Source organism: Prorops nasuta, unplaced genomic scaffold (assembly GCF_024137725.1).
Source record: "Prorops nasuta isolate Cenicafe-Biocafe unplaced genomic scaffold, Cenicafe_Pnas_1.2 PNAS00002, whole genome shotgun sequence".
In the NCBI taxonomy this organism is placed as follows: domain Eukaryota; kingdom Metazoa; phylum Arthropoda; class Insecta; order Hymenoptera; family Bethylidae; genus Prorops; species Prorops nasuta.
The window spans coordinates 9,827,527-9,849,116 of NW_027116799.1; the positions used below are offsets into that span (position 1 = coordinate 9,827,527).

General features: G+C 35.3%; 1 protein-coding gene across 5 annotated transcripts in view; it reads right to left on the reverse strand.

Moving 5' to 3' along the window:
- Positions 1-21,590, reverse strand: part of SP2353 (EGF like, fibronectin type III and laminin G domains protein pikachurin) — a 165,595-nt gene that overhangs the window by 9,524 nt on the left and 134,481 nt on the right. For all 5 annotated transcript variants that reach the window (XM_066743189.1, XM_066743196.1, XM_066743205.1 and 2 more), the window contains 3 exons: positions 14,049-14,235; positions 8,825-8,964; positions 2,441-2,664 (listed from right to left, as the gene is read on the reverse strand). In XM_066743189.1, coding sequence (XP_066599286.1) covers positions 2,441-2,664; positions 8,825-8,964; positions 14,049-14,235 — 551 coding nt within the window. The remainder of the gene's footprint in view (positions 1-2,440; positions 2,665-8,824; positions 8,965-14,048; positions 14,236-21,590) is intronic.

The following is a 21,590-nucleotide window of genomic DNA, read 5'->3' on the forward strand; positions in this document are numbered from 1 at the left end:
CAAACTCCCTTATCCTCTTCCTCCAGTTATTTTCTATTTTTTTATACTTTCCACGAAATTCAACGATACTATTTGTATAATATAGTAAAATGAAAATTAACTACTCGTGCCTGTAGCGCTCAATTTAAGGTTTGTACTACTTAATTTTCTTCTTTTTCCAGCCAAGCTGCATTTGGGCGAGGATAACGTATAATTTGGATGAAAAAGCGAGCAGTCTCGTTGAAATTTCTGGATTAAATTGCAGTGTGGTATATATATATAAGAAGCGGGGAAGTATAAGTGCCGAGGAGAAATGGAAATGAAGGAAATTTCGGGCACGCGGTGTCGTTCGATGAGACGTCTTTGGGAATTTCGCTTTATATCGAGCGCTGCTCGATAAACATCCGTCTCGATTTCTTTCGCTTTCCAACCTCCACGTCCCGTGAAATAACATCCGTTGGCAAACTTCATTCGCATTCACGAGAGCCGAGACAAGAAAGGCCCCCTGCAGCTTTCCCTAGATGCCACAACATTTTGTAAACTCTACTGATCCTCGTCGCTTTTTCATTATACCAGCTTTGAACGACTCAAAGTAATTTATGGCAAAAATCATCCTATACCTATGTGGAAAAATAATTTTGCAGAAAAAATACTGAGAACCTTTATTATTGATTGAGTATATAGCGTATCACTTGTTTGATTGTCCATATATCTATAATTTGATTTCACACAGTGAAAATCAGCAAATTTTTGCTTACAGTTCTTTCTATTTTGGTCGTTTTTTTATTTTACCAGCTCTGAACGACTGGAAATAATTTATGGCAAAAAACATTCTATACCTGGAAATAATTTTGTAGAAAAACGATCGAGAGCCTTTAGCGATTATATAACTGATGTGTCACTTATTTTTGTCAATTCGTATAGGTCAACAATTTGAATTCACAGTGAAAATCAGCAAATTTTTACTTCAACTTCTTTCTATTCTCATCGTTTCTTCCATTTTGACTGTTCTTAACTTCTCGAAATAATTTATGGCGAAAAACATCCTATACATGGAAATAATTTTGCAGAAAAATGATCGAGAGCCTTTGGTGATTAAGTGTACAGCATATCACTCGTTTGACCATTTATAGGTGTACAATTTGAATTGACAGAGAAAATCAAAAAAGCTTCGCTAAAAATTCTTTCTATCCTCGTGGTTTTTTTTTCATTTTACCAGCTCTTAACGACTTAAAATAATTTATGGCGAAAGCTTGCAAGCTCACCCCTTTGAGCATCGCTTGTAATTTTCAGCGATTAAAATTTTGTCTATACGTACGATAGAAATAGTAAATCGAAATGTAATTGAATTATTAATTTGGAAAACGTATATCTGTATAATCGAATAACGATAATACAAGGACAAAATTATTCATGGAGGCAAATATAAATAAATTGTGAAATTCGCATGATTCGGTAAAGTAAAGTGGAAAAGGTATTTTTCAATAATTCAACGCTTTATTGGAGTTTGTTGGAATATTTTGTGATACGAATTGGGTCGAATAATGAGAAAGCCAAGTATTCAATTAAAGGCAGAGTTGTATGGCAGTCTCGGAGTGGCGCGAGCTGATAATAATAAGAAATGCCATTTAGCAAGGCAATAAAACGACTGGCGATCCTTTCTCTGTGCAGAAAGCTGGCATTCTGGCGAAATTACATCAAGCGCGCACGGGGTCAAGAGTGTTTCGTTAAAATTTATCTTATTAGCCAGTACCGTCCCATTATAATATGTCATATAAATTTATTCAACTGAATAATTGGATGGGAATATTATCAGACATTCATCTGCAAGGGTAAAAATGCAAATCGCATGAATAATTGCTGCAATTATGGCATTTAGCCTAATGACTAATTGCGATCGCGTATATAAAATATGTAAAATTCACAAATTAATTAACGCCGAGCCGAATATTGTTGAATATGCAAAATGCACTAGCTGGGAAAATTGATAAAACTTTGGTCGACTGCGATAAACTATATGTTTTTTAATTTTGAGTGTATACCAGAGCACAAGAAACTAACAAATTTAATAAGGACTTTCGATTCCTGACACTTACACTACTTTTATTACAGGAAACTTCACGGAAACCACCGAGCCTGCCCGGATAAAGTATGCAATAAAGCTTCCTCGGCTTTATATTATAGCCCACGTCTGCTGCCACCAAATAGTTAATATCTCTGTGCAGAACTCCCTTTGATTGAAACCTCTACCCTGTTCCTCCTATATAACCTCCTCCACCCCCCAAAGCCACCCCTCTCTTCACTATTGCACAATCTTCGCTTTCTCACGTACAAACATACCTTTATCTCCCTCCTCCCTATCTAGTATTATATATTATATTTCATTTTTACCATTTCAATATTTAGGACGGCTCTTTTATTTTCACTGAAATTTCTCAAGAGTCGAGAAATACGAGCTTACCGTATAGTAGCGGGTCCTGTGCCGAGGTCAAAGGTGAATTGCACGTGTCCTGCCGAGAGATAAAGGGCAATAAAGTCGCCAGTTGCGTCGCTGTGATGACCATTGTAAAGTATCACGCCGTCTGGTGCACTTGGCTTCAGCGTGACGGCCAATTCGAGCCAAGACAACGATGTATCCGCTAATCCAGGATATCGCAGGTAAGAAGATCCATTGAAGGACGGAACCTGAAATTTATTATGTACACGGTTCTTCCATTATTTATCTTCTCATGTTTCATTTAAATTTCATTAAGGTCAAATATCAATTTTGCCTCTTTTTCTCGTGTGTAATGGGGACTTTAAAAGTCAAGCTGCAGTAAACGTTTACGATTACACGTGGATCCCACACTGAATCGTTGAGTAAACCTCTGTACTGCAGTTATATTATTATTATTATTATAACACAGATTTACGTCAAAGAGCGGTAGTATGCAAGAGATACTTTTTTGTGAGTAAAATAGGAGATAGGGTTCAGTGGTATAAAGCTGTTTCACAAGTGTTTGATACTTGGAATATTTTACCCTAGTAGATACCATTTTGTGCAAAAATATGTATTAATTAATTTTACTTATTTTTTTAGCTTCGAATTTGTTCCTCAAAAGCATTTGTTTTGTGACGTTGGTGTAATTATTGATATTGCTACTGACGTTCAGTAGTGAGACATTCACAAAGGAATCCAACAAAACTCGAAGACGAATTTAGCGTTCAGTCGTATAAAGCCGCTTCATATAAGTATTTGAGATCTAAAATAATTTACCCTAGTCGTCTCTATTTTGTTCAAAATTACTCGTAATAATCGTTACGTATTACTTCAGCTTCAAATTTGTGCTTCGAAAGCGTTCTGTTTCAATGTTGGTGTAATTATCGATATTACTACTGGCTTTCAGTAGTTAGACGTTTACAGAGAAATCGAACAAAACTCGAAGAAGAATTTATATAGCTACTCCATAAGTGTTTGCAATCTAGAATATTTTACACCTTACACAATACCATTTTCTTCAAAATTACTCCTAATAACGATTACACATTTTTTCAATCCCGAATTTGTGCCTCGAAAGCGTTCCTTCCAGACGTCGGTGTAATTATCGATATTACTACTGGCGTTCAGTAGTCAGGCATTTACAAAGAAATCGGACAAACTCGAAGAGGAATTTTCAATGGATTGGAAACTATTGCGTAATGAAATTTCGATATTGGAATATATATATAAGTTCGGTGAAGTTTAAGTGGGATGAGTGAGGGGAAGGGAAGGAGGGGGGCATGGGGGAAGAATATTATCAGATCGAGGCTTTGGCGAGCTTTGATGCTTCCGCCATTGTTGTAATCGATATTTTATAGCTGCGCATAATCCACCTTCGCTTTCCACACATTTTCCACAACATGGAAGATGATCCTCGGTGCAAATACACCAAGTTCGCTCACTTCATTCCCATTCGTTCGTTTATATTGTACGACAAATTGCTGGAGGAACCGAGTGTACACACACACACACACACACACACACCTGTTTGACACGCGAATTCCAATTTCATTGAACGAAGGATTCGCTGCGAGAAAAATATACAGTGCAGCTTTTAATCGCGAAAAATACTCCAATTATTTCTACCTGATTGACAGAAAAGTATGATAACTTTTATAAAAGTGAAAAACACTGGAAATAATAAATTTCATCGCTTCGAACAATATTTATTGTTTTCCCATATACATTCGCATTTACTCGTGGATTACTCGTCATTGTCAAATTGTTTATATGTATATACAATACTGACGTTTAATGTTACAAGGGGTCTGACGGATGCGCGCTAGGTCATTTAAAAATATATCAGGCTTTTGTTAAACTTTTTAAAATGACTGTGTCGCTTTGATAGCTTCCTGCCGCGTTTTGCTCTTGGCATATTTTTTATCGGTACTTTAGCTTCATTCCTTGCGGCAAATTAATAAATGAAGCGTGCTTCTCGTGATCGATAAACTGTGTCACTACGACTTTGTTGCAACGTTCGCGATACAAATAAAATTTTTATTATTTTTCTACCTGTCGATAAGGAACATCGCTTAAAGTCGAATTATTGAGAAATGATGAAATAATGCACATTTGTTCCCCTTTTATTATATATATGTATGTCACGAATTAATGTCATTTTGGTATAGGACAAATGAGTTTTGTCCCATGAAAATTTTATTATTAACGAATAAACATTCTGGCAGTGTTTTTGCTTAATTTTATGAACGACAATGAAACGTGTTCCTCGCGATTGATAGAGTACGTCACGAATTTTGTTGCAGCGTTCATGATACAAATAAAATACTTATTATATCTAAACCTGGTGGTATATAATGAAGAATACGTAAAATTGAATGGTTGCAAAATAAGGAAATAACATAAATTTGCTTTCTTTTTATTTATATATATATCAGGAATTCATGTAATTTTGGTATAAGATAAACTTTTTTGTCCCATGAAAATTTTATTATTAACAAATAAACATTCTGCGAGTATTTTTGCTTAATTTAATAAAAGAGAATGAAACGTGTGCTTCTCACGATTGATAAAGTATGTCACGGACTTTGTTGCTGCGTTCAAATGATACAAACAAAATATTTATTATATTTAAACCTGTTAAATAGTGAAGAATCCATAAAGTTGAATGAATGCGAATTGAAGAAATAGCACAAATTTGTTATCCTTTTACTATATATATCAGAAATTAATGTGATTGTTGTAAGTTAAACTCGTTTGTTTCGTGAAAATCTCATCATTAACGAATAAACGTGGCAGAGGGGGTGTTTCAGCATAATTTGATGGGAAGAAGCATTTAATTTATTTGGAGTCGGAAGCTTAACGGGGGAACGGAAAGGAGCGAGTGTTACGTAAAGGAGATTGAAGCTTTTCTCGAGGCACCGAACGTCAAACCGAGAGAGAGAGAGAGAGAGAGAGGGAGACTAGTGGTCTCTCGGGGACTCGCGACTTACAGGCACTCTCGCATAATGCCCGGGGTTACCTGGCCCTGAATTCCCGTGGGATCTGCTTCAGCCTCGCGTGAAAAGCTGACGGGAAAAAGCCGCGATTCCTGAAATCAGCCACAGGAAATGACGGCAAAGCGGCAAGATCACAAAGCTATGCAAATCGATCCTTCTTTTACATGCAAATCGTTCAGTTGTAATGCAAAATTACGATACAAACGGATATGCCACGATGCGATTTTAATGCGAACCTGCAAGATTATAGATAAAGCAATCAAAACGACGTTCTATATATATATATATAGTAACTAATGAAAATGGCAAAATTACAAAGTTCGATTAAAATTATGGCATCGAAGATAACCGTTTGACATGTTTAATTTACAGATTTGTGCATGCACAATGCGATAAAAGTTATTCGTGTTTAGAGTGATGCAAATAATTGTAACTCGTATTTGTATAAGAACAGAGCTGAGAATTGAAATTGGCAAATATTTTATGTATTTTTTTTACTTTAAAAAGCAGTCATGAGACGAATGAGGAATTTTTTTCGAGACAAAGTCGTGCTAATCGTTTGGGTGTAATGTAAAATTATACACGATACGAAGGGATATGCTACGATACGATTTTAATGCGAGCCTGCAAGATTATAGATAGAGCAATGAAAACGTCATTCTATATATATATATATATATATATATATAAATAGCTACCAATGAAAATAGGAAAATTACAACGTTTGATTAAAATTATGGCATCGAAGATAACCGTTTGTCAAGTTTAATCTTCAGATTTACACGATGCGATAAAACTTATTCGTGTATGGAGTGATGCAAATAATTGTAACTCGTATTTGTATAAGAACAGAGCTGGGAATTGAATTTGGCAAATATTTTACGTGGTTTTTTTTACCGTGAGTCTTGCGAATTTTGTTTCACTTTAAAAATCAGTCATGATAGAGTTGAATGAGGAATTTTTATTGAGACAAAGTCATGCAAATCGTTTGATTACGATGCAAAATTATATACGATACGAACGTATATACTACGAGACGATTTTAATGCGAACCTGAAAGATTATATATAAAGCAATGAAAACGACGTTCTATATATATATATATATATATATATATATATATTATATAATTAGTATCCAGAGTGAAAATAGGAAAATTGCAACGTTTGACTAATATTGCAACATGGAGAATAACCGTTTGTCAAGTTTAATTTACAGATTTGTGCACATTGCGATAAAAGTTATTTGTGTATGGAATGATGCAAATAATTCTAACTTATATTTATGTAAGAAGAGTGTAGAGAATTGAATTTGGAAAATAATTTACGGGGTTATTTATCGCGAGTCTATAGCGATAGTAATGTTTTACTCTAAAAAACAGTTATGGGAAGGTTGAGCGGAGATTCTTACGGAGACAAAGTCATGCAAATCGATTGCTCTTTCACATGCAAATCGTCGCATTATAATGTGGAAATTATATGGCGCAAAAATGGAACGCAACATAAAAATTCAAAATATCGCAATATCGAAATTTATTCCCACAGAATTAAGGTGTTTTGTTTCATATATTTTTTATCCACAAAGGTGTAATTTTTGGGTGATCTAGTAACGAATATATTTTTCAAACGTGTTTAATAATTTTGAATTTTAGAGGAATTGTAGTTTGCATGCTTTGAAAACAGCTGGAATTCTTTCTTATAGATATTTAAATAAGGGACAGAATTTTTTATTTTTTTTGTTTGATAAGTGAGGTATAGTTGATAATTTTTGTGGACTGAAATATAAAAAAAAAGTTTAGCTAGATTTCTATAACATTTTAAAATAACGAATAAAAAGGGGTAGGGATAGTGATAAGTGTCAAGGAGACTCCATTAACAGTGCCTTTTTCTCTCCTTCGCAATTTCAGCCAGGTCCTGAGAAAGCTTTATGAAAATGTACGAAATTAGAAAAATTGTTTGTATAGTTTGCATACTTTGAATAAAGCTGAAATTTTTTATTATAAATATTTAAGCATTGGACAGAATTCTATATATTTTTTTGTTTGCTAAGTGTGATACATTTAAAAAATTCTGAACTGAAATATAAAAAAGAATTTCAGCTAGGTTTTTCTATAACATTTTAAAATAATGAATAAAAAGGGGTAGGGATAGTGATAAGAGTCAAGGACTCCATTAACATTGCCTTTTTTTCTCCTTTGCACTTTAGCCAGGTCCATAGAAAGCTTTATGAAAATGGACGAAATTAGAGGAATTGTTTGTATAGTTTGCATACTTTGAATACAGCTGAAATTTTTTATCATAAATATTTAAGTATGAGACAGAGTTCTTTATTTTCCCTGTTCCATAAGTAAGATATAGTTGATATTTTCTGTAGATTGAAATATAAAAAAAAGTTTAGCTATATAGGTTTTCTATAATATTTTAAAATAGTGAATAAACAGGGGTAGGGCTAGTGATAAGAGTCAAGCACTCCATTAACAGTGCCTTTTTCTCTCCTTTGCAACTTTAGCCAGGTCAATGGAAAGCTTTATGAAAATGGACGAAATTAGAGGGATTGTTTGTATAGTTTGCATACTTTGAAAACAGCTGGAACTTTGTATTATAGATATTTAAGCTCGGGGGGGGGGGGGAGGGGGGAGGGGGAGTCCTTTGCTTTCTCGTTTGATAGGTGCGACATGGCTTAGAGTTTCCTGGACTGAAATATTAAAAAGAATTTCATGGAACCCTCTACATTTCATATAACAGTCGACCAGTGGACAAGAAAGTATAGGGGTGTAGAAAGAGTCAAGGACAGCATTGATAGTGCTTTTTTCTTTCCTTAGCAACTTCGCCAGGTCTTGCAGAGAAAGCTTCATGAAGATGGACCAAAAAAGAATATAAAATGGAGAAGAATGGGAAGGAGGGGAGGGGGATGGACTCCGAGACAGGATTTTATCTCGAAGGCTGCATAGGGACATGCTATATATATACTTAGTTTTAAATCCACCTTGAGCTCGCACGACTCGCCCAACGTACAGGCGAGCAATGACAGGAATTTCATACAAGTTGACAAGCAAGAAAATCAAGAAAAATGTCCTCGCGCTTTTTTATCTCGAACGTCTAGCTTCTTTGAAACTTGCTTATAATATATTAAAAATTTAAATTTTCAAAAAAAAACTCTATAAAAAGATCACGTTCTGTATTTCCATATTTAAAATTCTATTCTTTTTTAAAAACAGTTAAACAATTTTTATTCATTTTCCTTGCGTTTCATGATTCCAATACTATATGATTCTTGAGAAGTTCTGCAGTGCTGGAGATTTTACGATAAAAAAACTGTATTGTATATGCGTAGGTTTGAATGTTTGTTTTTTTTTTAAGCCAGTACTTACTTGAAGGTCCACTCTGGTTTCGCAGAGATCACCGGTGTATCCGAGGGGGCAGAGACAGACAGCTGTGTCGCCGCCAGTTGTGAGGCACTTTCCGCCGTGGGAACACGGCACCTTGCTGCACCTGTCCGCCGTGCATTCCTCTAAAATGACAATAAATCAGTGCTTTTATTAAATCCTGTCGTTTCCTTCCACTAGCCAAGCCGACAGCGCTCAACCAATAAAACTGTCCTCTCCCCGAGACAAAAATATCGCAAGAAACTTCGATTCAGCTAGAAAACCGATCGAGTCTCATTTCAAACCTCCCCTACAAGCTGTATTCTCTCTCAGGAATCTTTAGAAATTTCACGGAAAATTGTTACATGGATTTTTCCACTTTTCTGCTTTTTATTCCTTTAATTATTTTTAATATATTTTTTACATTGAATTTTAAACATATATATGTATGATGAATTAGTTGATAAATTTAATCGACTGCTCTTGCCCAAAGCTGTTTATTCAACGAGGATAATTGTTGGTAATCGATGGAGGAGCCTCGCGAAGAAAGTATATTTATTAACTGATTCTTTGTAATTATATCAAGCTCTCATTCTTCGGACCAGCTTTTCTTTTATGAAAGCTAATAGCCGCGATCTGCCTGGAAAAAGCACTTTGCAGCATTGTAAATATTTACAGCCCAAAGTCAATTCAGCTGAGAGCTATTAAGTCGACGAAATTTGAGTTTATTCGCGACGTAAAAAGCATGGCTTTGGGGAATTTTTACAGGAAGAATTAGCGAGAAAAATTGCATTTAAAAATTATGCTCGGTGAGAAAAATAAATATCCAATATATATATATATATATATATATATATGTAGGAAACAATAAATCAAGGATTCGTTGGTTTGTGGATAAATTCTATCCAACTGCAGGGATTACAGTGGAATAGAAGTTAGCGTGCGGTAGGTATTAGTTTATATCGATTTTATGTGGCATTAGGTTCGTCATCCGGAAGTTACCATAGTGGAATGCGAGTTTGGCTCGAAAGGTAGCTTTTATTTTGGCCAAATTGAAACTTTTTCCAGAGCGATTGCTCGAGAAATAAAGGAGCCAGCTAGCAGGGATTGCTGGTACATGGGTACTGACCAATTTGATTGTTCCAACTATGGAAGAGAAGCTGTCTTTTCGAGTAGTTTTCGCAAAGAATTCCAGGACCTATGCAGGTGAGAACTGATGAAAGGGACAGGAAGACAAAAGGAGCTTTGAGAATTCCTGCTTCAAAAGACACGCTCTATAGCATTATCAAGCTCAAAGGTAGAATTCGTGTCAGTATTTTACACGTCTTTTCCAATATTCCCTTTCTTTTCCACTGAATTTACAATAAAGTTCATTGATACGATTGAATCTGCGAGAATTGTAATGGGGAAACTATAATATTAAGTAGAATAGTCTGAAACGGGCCAGACGCAGATTTCGAGTGGCAAAGTCGAGGGAAATATTGGAAGCTCGTGACTCCTGCGGTGTGCTGACTCTTACCTGTGTATGGCGAGTTAGTTTCATGAAAATGTAACGCCCAGGCTAAATTGGAAAACTTTACTCGAGCGATTTGGAATACACTTAGGCGTCTTTGCTGCATGGGAAATAACGCGTCGGCCATGAAAACATCGCGAGAGAAAATTGTTTCGATCATTATTAAATCATTGGCCTAGCGCGAACTTTCTAGACGGTAATCCCTTCGTTCCCTGTAAATCCTCTAATCCTGTGGCTGAGTCTGGAAATTGGACGCGACATCCAGCTACAGGATACCGATCATCAGGTGTACACAATTAATTTTGCAGCTCGCTTGTAATTAATCGTCGATCATTTGCTAACTTCATTCATATATATCGAAAACAAGAAAAAATATGCATAAATATGCTCCTATGCAGATTTCAAAATTATGAGGCTGTCTAAACTCAAGTTATACTACTGATTTTTTTTTTAGAAAATTCGTCTCGTCTCACGTTACATTCAGGTGTTTACACAAAAAAGGGATACTGATCAATATTATTAATGAAAATCATTTAAAAAATTACAAATGACAGGAATATTTCAGCAATTAACTTTTTACAGTTACGACGATAAATGAATTTTTATATTCCAACTCTGGAGAGTCTTAAGTGCCTCGCCCTGTACAACGTCTCTCTCTCTCTCTCTCTCTACAGAAGTTTCGTGCAGCTATGGCAGAGCTGCCATTAAAGTTGGAGCAATCGTTGGTCAAGTCCTTTATTGGGAAGGACATATATTTGTTATTTGACGATAAACAAGTCGTCAGGTGGCAAATGTAGAAACGAGGTAACGTGTATATAGTGCAAGCTTTATAACGGACGATAAAGCCCATGAAACGTAAAAGTCTGCAGTATCGACTTAGGCGAGGTGAAAATAAAGCTAACGTAACAATAAGGACGTAACGAATTTCGTCCTGCGGCAAATCGTTCTTCGGGGGACTGAGCAGCGAAAAGATATTCGGTACTAAATCGAGGGAAAGAGGGAGGGAGAGAGAGAGAGAAAGAGTTTCGCTAGAGGTTTTACCAGCTAAATTCATGTGACACCTGTTGTGTGTTCGTTCAGAGATATGGGAGCTAATTCGGCGACCTGGTACTCTGCCAGCACTCTTCTAATTTAATAAACAACGACCACCAACATTTTGTAAGACAACAAATTACGAATTGCTCGACAAAAGCTCGTAAAACTCGTCTGGGATTACAATGCGTAATCTGCGTATTCTCTGTGAAAATATGCAGCTTCAAATATTTGAGGAAGGTACCTTATCAAAAATAGAGATAAAGCTGAATCGCTTAATTCTCTACTGCAATTATTTATGTATGACGAATCTTGAGCAAAGACACTAAATTTGTCACATCTTGACAACCGTAGAATTTGCTTGTTAACGTAAAAAGCTCTGGGGTTTGTTTGATGTATTTGTGTATAACGGTTGCACGTTTTTTCTCTTATCCAAAGCTAAAGAAACTCCACTACTATTTCGAGCTGACATGGTTCTTTCGCTTCTTTGGCAAGAAGTCTCTTGAAAAGCAAGAGCATGCAGACCAAAAACCGAGTCCTTAAAACGGTACCCACTGTAAGAATCCTTGTGTTTCGATGGGCTTTGTAATAGCGATAAGTTTGGGCAAGTAGAAAAATAAATGACAAGTCAGACATATTGATATATGGAAAAATCGATAATATTTGCAACGCAGTAGTTTTGTGAACAATTAAAACTTTGTTTTTTATTATGAAATATAATTTATAATTTCAATAAAATTGCTTCTCACATCAGAGAAAACTTAATACAGCCTTCTTATTTATCCTTCGTGTACTATAGATCTGAGAATATGAACTGTAATCGAGCACTTGATGGTATTTCTGGAAGGATACTCAAGTTCGAATGGACTTTCCAGGAGCGTAGAGCAGCATCTCCACTCAAGCTTGTGGAGATAAAAGAGAAACGAAATTCCGATACGTGCGAACAACCGACGTCTGATTCTGACGACTAATACCAGGCGTTTTATTGCTCTTGGTGCGGCCAATAGAACTACTACTGGAGGAATCCGATTCTACGATTTAGCTTGCAATTATATTTTATTATACCTCTCTTCTTCTTTTTCTTCGTCTTTTTTTATCGAGAAACAGCTAAGGAGTAGGGAAGCTATACACATAGTGAAATTGAACGATGAAATTTCACGATAAAGCGTATCAGTAAAATCGAGTATTGCATTCTATCATGAAATTCGCAAATGAAATTTTAAGATGAAATATAGTGTGTACAGGATTTTTCCCTTTTGTTAATTAAAACATTCAAAATTTTTTCTGGAGATTTTAATGAAATTCTAAACTGAGAGCTTACGATTAATTTCTAGTTATAGTCATAATCAGTAAATATATATATATATATGTATATGTAAATTCAATATTTTTTTTAATTAAGAAATATCGGCTGAGAGAATAGAGAATCTATACGCAGTGAAATTTTACGATAAAGCATATCAGTATAATCGACGATTAAAATGCGTCATGACATTTTGAGATGAAACATAGTGTGTACGAAACTTACGATGAAATTCTAGCTATATAGTCATAAGTATTAAAAATATAGATTAAATGTTATTTTTAATCAAGAACCATCAGTCGAGAGAGTAGGGAAGCTGTACGCAGTGAAATATTGAACGATGAAATTTTACGATAAAGCATATCAATAAAATGGATGATAAAATTTCGTCTCGACATTCTCAAATGAAATTTCAACATGAAATGTAGTGTATACAGAATTTTTCCATTTTCCTAATGCGAGCGTTGAAATTTCATCCGAAAATTATAATGAAATTCTAGACTGAGACCCAACGATGAAATTTTAGATAGTCATTCTTTTGTTATAAGCGATAAAAATATGGACTAAAAATTGTAGATATAAAATTCTACAATTTAAGTCCACTGTGAGAAACTGTACAAAGTAGCTACAATTAGATTTCTCTCGTATTCCTTCGTTATATTTTTATTCTTGTGTAATTAAATACGATACGAAATATTAATCCTGAAATCTGCCGAGCTTGCAAAATGCTTGCTTGGCAAAATATTAAAACTCTTCCCGGAATCTGTTCCTGGAATGTAGGATTATATTTCCGGTTTCTTTTTTTACGTTAGGATTCTGGATATCCAAATGCATATTAATTCTCACGCTATCCAATTACTTTGGAATAATAAACCGAGCTTTTGCATCGTGAAATGAAAAAGCTTGCGATTTTAAGCTGCGTGCTTAGTGCTTAAAAAAGTGAAAAAAGTGGCATCAATCCAGCTTTGGAGTTTTATCTTTGTATAAAAGTTCTTTTGGAATAATTCTCTCTACAAATCGATTGGTAATCTTGCTTAAAAGTAAATTTCTGAATTTCACGTAGATATTTGATGTTAGGGTATAGTGCAGGGTGAAGGAAACGAGAGACGGAGTGAAAAGGTAAAGAAAGAGAGAACGAAAGAACTATATATATATATATATATATATATATATATAAAAGTGGATAAAATAAGAAAGAACGCGGTTAATGCTGCAAAATGGTGGTTTAGGGCTGTTAGGAGCAATTAAATTTGGGTGTGAGGAGAGGGACTCGAGGGGAAAGGAAGAAGTAGGAAGGAAGAGGAATGAGGAGGGGGTGGGGGGGGGGGGGAGGTCTGAATAGGAGAACGTTGGATCGTTAACCTTTATGAAAGTACACTCACCGACATCAAAGCCGTTTGCCGCGTCTCCTTGCGGTGCCAGCGGGAAACGATAGTGGTGCTCGTTGGCTTCCAGATGCCGGACACAACCTTTAAATCCGCTCCTAACCGGAAGCTTCTCGAGGCCAGTTGTGTTTCCTGGACCACCGACGAAAAGCGGTTCGCGAAACGTAATCCTGGAAAACAAACCCTGAAACCAATTCTAGATTATTCTCCATTCTCTTGTCTGGCCTAACGTTAACCTACTCCCCTTAAAAGTAATCTTCCTGGCAGACTGAATCTATTAAATTAAATAAGTCCATGTTTGGGAATGAATAATTAATCATTCACTCGCGTGATATTGGGATATCAACGTGTTACTAATTAATCACTTTCAAGACTTTTGTTTTAAAATGATATAAAGGAGTAAATGTTCGTTATTGGGAAAAGAAATGAATGGATTGAGAACATGAAAATAATTCTAGATTATTTTCCATTCTCTTGTCTGGCCTAACGTTAACCTACTCCCCTTGAAAGTAATCGTCCTGGCATACTGAATCTATTAAACTAAATAAATCCATGTTCGATACTAAATAATTAATCATTCACTTGTGATATTGGGATACCAACGTGTAATTACTGATTAATCACTTTCAGTAATATACCTGGTCAAAGACTTTTATTCAAACATAATATAAAGGAGTAAATGTTCATCATTAGGAAAGTAAACGAATCGAGTAAACATGAAACTAATTCTAGAATATTCTCAATTCTCTAGTCTGGTCTAACATTTACCTCCTCCCCTTGAAACTAATCCCCCTGGCACAGGTTGAATCTATTAAACTAAATAAGTCCATATATTTAGTAGTAAATAATTAATCATTCACTAGTAATATCAGGATATTAATATGCAATTACTGCATTAAACAGTTTCAATAATATATGTGGTCGAAGACGTTTATTTAAAAATAACGTAAATGAGTAAATGTTCATCATTGGATGATCATTGGGCAAATAAAGTAATGGATTATAGGTTTCATTAATATGGATAGTGGAATAATTTAAATTAACGTAAAGCAGGCCAGATCGATTTCCATTGAATTTATTGGCAAGAAATCGTATTTAGATTTGATATTCAGTGTGTCAGACTGATTTCATATGAATATCCGATGTGCGTTTCGAGTAGTTGCTCCCACTGAATGCATCAGCCATGTTTATTTAGCGAGCACCAAGTAGGCAGCGTGAAATCATTTACACAAGCCTGCTACGAACTGGTAATCCAAGTTATATATGTACACATGCATAATGTTATATCTTATCAAAGTATGCTTACTACAATATTGGAAGCTCCATATATCGTCTTTCGGAGCTAATCCACCAAGATCTTGCAAATTTATGAGGAAAAAAGACCTTAATCTAGAATCATTAATTCTATACTTGCTCTTATTTTCTCTTTAAACTACACAAAATTCTCTCACAGTATATTGAAATGGAATATTATATATAAAATTTACTAAAAAAACTACAATTGAGTAAAATGAATTTTAATTTCGAATCAAGTAGTTTATCAGTAGTTTAAAATTTGTCTTCAAGTTACAAAATATTTTTCTGCAGTATATTAAAATGAAACAAATAATATTTGCTTGAAAGGCTATAAACACATAAAATTAATTCTATTTATAACAATTATAAAATTATGTAGCATATAACAGACGTCGAATGAAATGGTTTGATAACAATTAAAAATTCGTATTTACGCTAGAAAAATTTTCTTACAGTGCAATATAAAATGAATCAATAAAAGATTCACTAAAAAACCTACATTCCCCCATAAAATTAATAAAAAATATACAATAATTGAAAACTCATATTTACACTAAAAAAATATTTTCCAGCAAACACACGAAAACCAAACAATAAAACATCTGCTTGAAAAGCTGCAATCGCGTAAAATTAATTCCATCCAGCAACGAGTAAAGCATGTAACATCGCGGATGTCGAATCAGGTAGTTTGATAGTAATTTGACATTCGTATTACATCTGATCGATGGAGCTTTGGGACGAAGAGAAGTGGTGCGTTTGGCATGTGGTGTGGCAGAAGTTGACGTTGTAAACTCGCGTTGTAAGTGGAGGTTCGAGGCTGTAAACGCTAAAATCCGTCGGTCCTCTAATTAAACGGGTAAACGTCTTTCGCTGGATTTAATTCAGTTTCGTTGGCGGAATGGAATGTCGATTAACATATCCCTCAAGTTAAATTAAAAGGCACGCCCCTTTCAAAACCCTTCGACTATCGCGTTTAAGTTGCTAACTCGAGCGAGCTACGCGGAATATTCTCATCCTTCGTATTTACATAAGCAAGATCCGCACGGTGAATGCAAATCCAGTTTGCCACGTACAACTCCAACTTTACGCGTACACCCTATACCGCGTCGACCGGCTCATTTACAAAATATTACTTTCCATCGTTCTGAATATACCTCTTTAACAGACATCGCCAGCTTGCAGCTTTCTCCCCCCTCCCTACTTGTTCCATCACATCCTTTCAATGTATTCCAAGTAACGTTATTTTTTATTCAAACTCTATTATATATGTATTAATCAATAGCGTATATTCATCCCCTTGCATGTCTGCAAAATCCTCTATACTATATATTTTTTACATTGTAAAATATAATTAATTTTTTTTAATTAAACTCATGGTTGTCAATTAAACAAATTTTGCAAAATTACAATTGCAAGGTCACCAATAATTTTCTTTGCAATTTTTTTAAGTAAACATATATTTTATTGTTGGATAGCTCGGATTTTGTTCGATTTAATTTTTGGAGTATAATAATTATCTCACGATTTTATGGTCTTCTACAGACTATACTTATAGCGTGCTCGACATGATTTTAAACTTTTTCACGATTGACATTCCGACTCACGCATTTCGCAACGCGCGAGAAGCCGCCTCGACTTGGCAACATCTGGCGTTGACGCTTTTCCGGATTGCCAGAGTCTCCAAGTTCACCGCCACGTATACGCGCTTATATCCGAAGATGCTTGATAAACGATAGCTCTTCGCTTCTCTGAACCCTGCGCCGATTTATTTCTCTCTGTCATACATCGATCCCTACCGAAGCTAAACGGAGATTGCATCGCTAAAAGCGAACCTCGTGAAAAATCAAAATAATTCCTACATCGAACCCTTGCAAATTTCCAACCCCTTTATATTTTTTAATCAGTGGAAAAATTAATTTACTCCCAAAAAATTGACTAATTGTTTTCTGCAAAATAAAATTGAGTCTTTGAAAATTAAAGCAAAGGAAAATTTTGTCGTTAAATTTCCAAGTTGAAACGAGAGATAGTTACATTATATGATAGCTGCTTAATCACTCACGTATAAATTATAATTCTGGCTAAAGTTTTTAAGAATTTATACAAGCTTAAAATTTAACCAGGATTATCATTCCGGACGTTTCGTAGTAATTTCAACGATAGTTCTGTGACTCGAGAATATTCCCCTGATCCCTCGTCGACTGAAGCGAAGCCCTCACTGTGCCAAGTTTCAATATAGTTCTCGAGATATCGGCATTCTCGTCAAACCTACGATGTCCCCGTTGAGGACTGTCGCATCGAATTGCGGATGAAGAGCCGTTTAATGAACTTTCCATCTTCAATAATAACCTATAGAGATATGAATGTAACGCGATGGTCAAGGTAAATACAAATTAAAAAAAAAAAAAAACAATGAATTTCAAACGAATCAAAAAATAAACTGTAGAAATATTCAATGAGTCTTTTGTACCAGTTTTATAGAAACAGAATAATTTTTATTGCATAACTAATATACATAAGAGAAAATTAAATTAATATATATATATATATATATATGACAAAAATGCATGATTATATCGACCCATTTGACAAATTGTCGTGCTGCAAGTTTGAGGTCTCTTCAGTCATGTTTCTCGATTTTTATGATTTATCTGGAAATTTTTCTCCGTTGATTCCTTCGCTGTTTCAAAGAAATGTATTTCACTGAGTCATTCCAATATATGGGCCACGGATCTCGCGAGACTAAACTTCGAGACTGCACAAAGTTAATGCGCTTGTCAAAGTTTCTGCGCTTTCTTTAGGACTCCGGATGCTAAGAAAATCACGCGGATCTCTCAATGCGGTTTATAAACTTTATTCATCGCTGACAGTGCGAGTAAATGAAGCAGGAGAAAGCTTGAATTGGCATATCGATTGAATTACTTCGCCCTGTCGTCGAATATAGTTTATTAAAAATACCAAATTTTCACAAATAACCTCGACGAATCAAAATATTTTAATAAACTACACTCTTGCTTCGTTCAAATTCAAAAGTTGTTCGTTGAAAATTATAGAAAAACATCACGTTTTTTCGGGAAGAATCGTGTTAATTATGGACGTGGCAATTGTGCAAAGAAATTTTAAATAATTACTTTTTTTTCTCCAGTTTATTTCTATATATATATATATATATATATAAAATTCAATGGATTTTATGCAAGGTGTAAGAGAAGTGTGTCTGTGTGGGTAAGATTCTCCACGAGCTGCCAAGTTAATGCACTTACAAAAGTCTCGAAACTTCACGCGAGCAGATACAGCCGGGCTACGCTCAAAAATCAAGCTTTTCTCTGCCAAGCTGAGTGTTAGTTAAACCGTTTAGGAAACTCTGGCTGATTCGTAGCTAATAAAAATTCTCTTCTTTCCCCACGAATGCAAAACTGGCCAACCCGAAGAAACTTAACTTTTCTATACACGTACACATCTACAATAATATACTATATAAAAAGAATACCCTTTTCCCTTTTGCTGAATTTTACAAAACCTTCAAACTTCCCTCGGTCTATTTCCTGTCTTAAATCGATCTTAAAAGTGTCTTTCGACCGATATGTCGATCCGAGAGAAATTTTTCTATAAAAAAATTCTATCCAGTCCTGAGACTATATCTATATATGGAGCGAAGTTTGAATTTATGTAAAAATGAGGCTGGTTTTTGGTTGATTTTAATTTTATTGGAATACGATGAATACGAGGATCGAAATATCGTATAAAATGCCTGGTGAGATTTTCCAGTAAAGCGTGAATGTTAATTGGCGAGGATGGAAAATACTATCTGCCAGCTGCAGGAAATCAATGTGGATGTCGGAAAGGGGGTATCGATAATCTACGGTGCAATCAGAAACATGTGGGAGCCAAGCTTCACCGATGCACACGATTTATCGAGCTTCGCGTCAAAAGGTATCGAGATTTCTTTTGTGATTCAGAGTCAAAATGAGATTCTTCAATGATTATTGCAATAATTGTATAAAAAAAGGAGTAATTAATAAAAAAATTTATTTATTTAAAATATACGAATACACGACAAAATAAAAAGTATATATATATATATATATATATATAATATACAAAAAAGCAGAGTGATCTATTTAGGAGAATTAGCTGTAAATTCGAGGAGTACTGCAGGTTAAAAGTTGGGTTTCTACAGAACGAACTTTCTCAGGCTGCATAATCCATCATTCGAGGGATATAAAATACTATTCCGTGTCGTGAACTGAATTTTCGCGTTGCTCGTTCAAGCTGACAGTACTTTGTGATAACAACATCGTCTTCGTCGTCGGCTTCGTATTACTATATCCTTGCCAGGGTGCATCTCTACGTGGGAACTAGCAGCGGGTTCTTCGGAAACACACACACACAAAACACACATCCAGATATTCGGACTTTACGAGATATACAATTTATATTTCCCGGAAACATCATTCTGCGTCGTCACACCAGTTATTTTTCACGCCAACTCGCGACTAACATTCGCGTTAAACCCGCGTTCAATTCGAAGCGTTCCAAGAGCTTCGACGATATTCCTCCAGTGATAATACTCGAGGACAAGTCGGACGAGAAATCCTCGACTCTTACTACTCCAATTTTTCTTCCGAAAAATTTAGTCTTATCCGACATATTTAAGTGGATGAGATATTCACGGGGATTTAATTTCTGTTTTTTTTTCGTCGACGCTGCATTATTTGCAACAGGATCCAGCTTTTCTCTTTTAGAAGAGAGGGGGTGGGGGTGGGTGTCAGGAGGATTGACGGGAAAATGGTGATAGCGTCGCCGACACATTTCAGAGAAAAGGGAGAGCAGAAAGGCGACGATAAAAATAAGGTTGCCTGGGAGTAACACGGGCAAAAGGTACGAGAGGAGCGGGAGGGGTTGAGGGGGTGGAGGTCCTCTAATTACGGACTGTCGTTAGGACATCGAGTGCTTAATGGCACTCCGGGATAAAATTCCAAGCGGGGACCATTTGCCTGGCGATGTTGCCCGATTTCAAAGCTAATTAAACTCGCCCCAGGAAAAACAGATAAACCCCCTTCCCCCTCTCCACTTTAAGCTATTGTCCGATAGTCAACGGTATCAAACTTCTTTGTGAATCCGTTAGTAATTTATTTCAAACTTTGACTCGTTCCACTGTCATATCCAATTTTATTGTACAATTGAACGTTTTACTTTTTACAGATTTTCCTTGCGTGACCTTGAATAAAGAATTTAACATTTTTTCTATATAGTTAAGAATAAATCATTTTTCTCAGTTTCTTATAGTCATTTATTTCAGATTTTGATCAATTCTATTGACTCATTTTTTTATATCATTGCTGAGTATTTTAAGTCTCAGGAAGGAATTCATTATAGTCATTGAATTACGAGTTTAACAATTGTGTCGTTAAATCTATCGTTAAGCACGAAGCACATTTTTGTCACTGCTATTATGGTTACACAATTATTATCTTTCTAACGGTAGTCTTCCTTACTCGAGGAGCTAAAGCGACCGTTTCTACTGTAAAAGAGATTCTTTTGAAAGTCCAGCGATCTTGAAAAAAGGAAAGAAATTAAGACTTCGTTCTCTGAACTGCAAAGCTATTAGCGGCTTAGAATCGTTTGTGAAACTCATTAAATAAATAAAATTGAATAAACCGTGGAAGTTAATTTCACTAATCTTCTTGGTGAATAATGAGATAAATTATGAAATATAAATTAATGCGAGGAATGAATTCAAGGTGGATAACTTTGTTTTCGTGGAATTCGTTAAATTTAAGGATGAGAAAATCGCCTCTTACAACAATTATATATATATATATATATATATAGTTTTGAATCCAAATCTCAATAGCGTAATTGAGTTAGTTGACTACAATCGAAAGTTGCATCGAAAATACTCTCGAGTGATCGAGGGCGTTTGGAGATAGTGATATACCAGATCGTAATGTGCAATAATTTCTGGAGGCTAGGTTGTAAGCACGTCTGTTTAAAAAGGTAGAAGAGAAAAAGCAGAGGAAAAGTTTCGCTGTAAGGTTGCGTTTCAACGCTTTAACTTCGTTTTCGCAGGGCTCGCCAATTTATTAAGAAATAATTTGCAAGTCTACGAAGTTGGTAGAGGACGATGAAATGGCCGAGGAAAAAATATGTTGAAAAGAAATGAGAAGTGAAAGGAAGAAGGAAGCGAAGAATAAACTGCAAAAAAGAAGAGGAAAAAAGGAAAAAGAGAAACAGGGAGGAAGA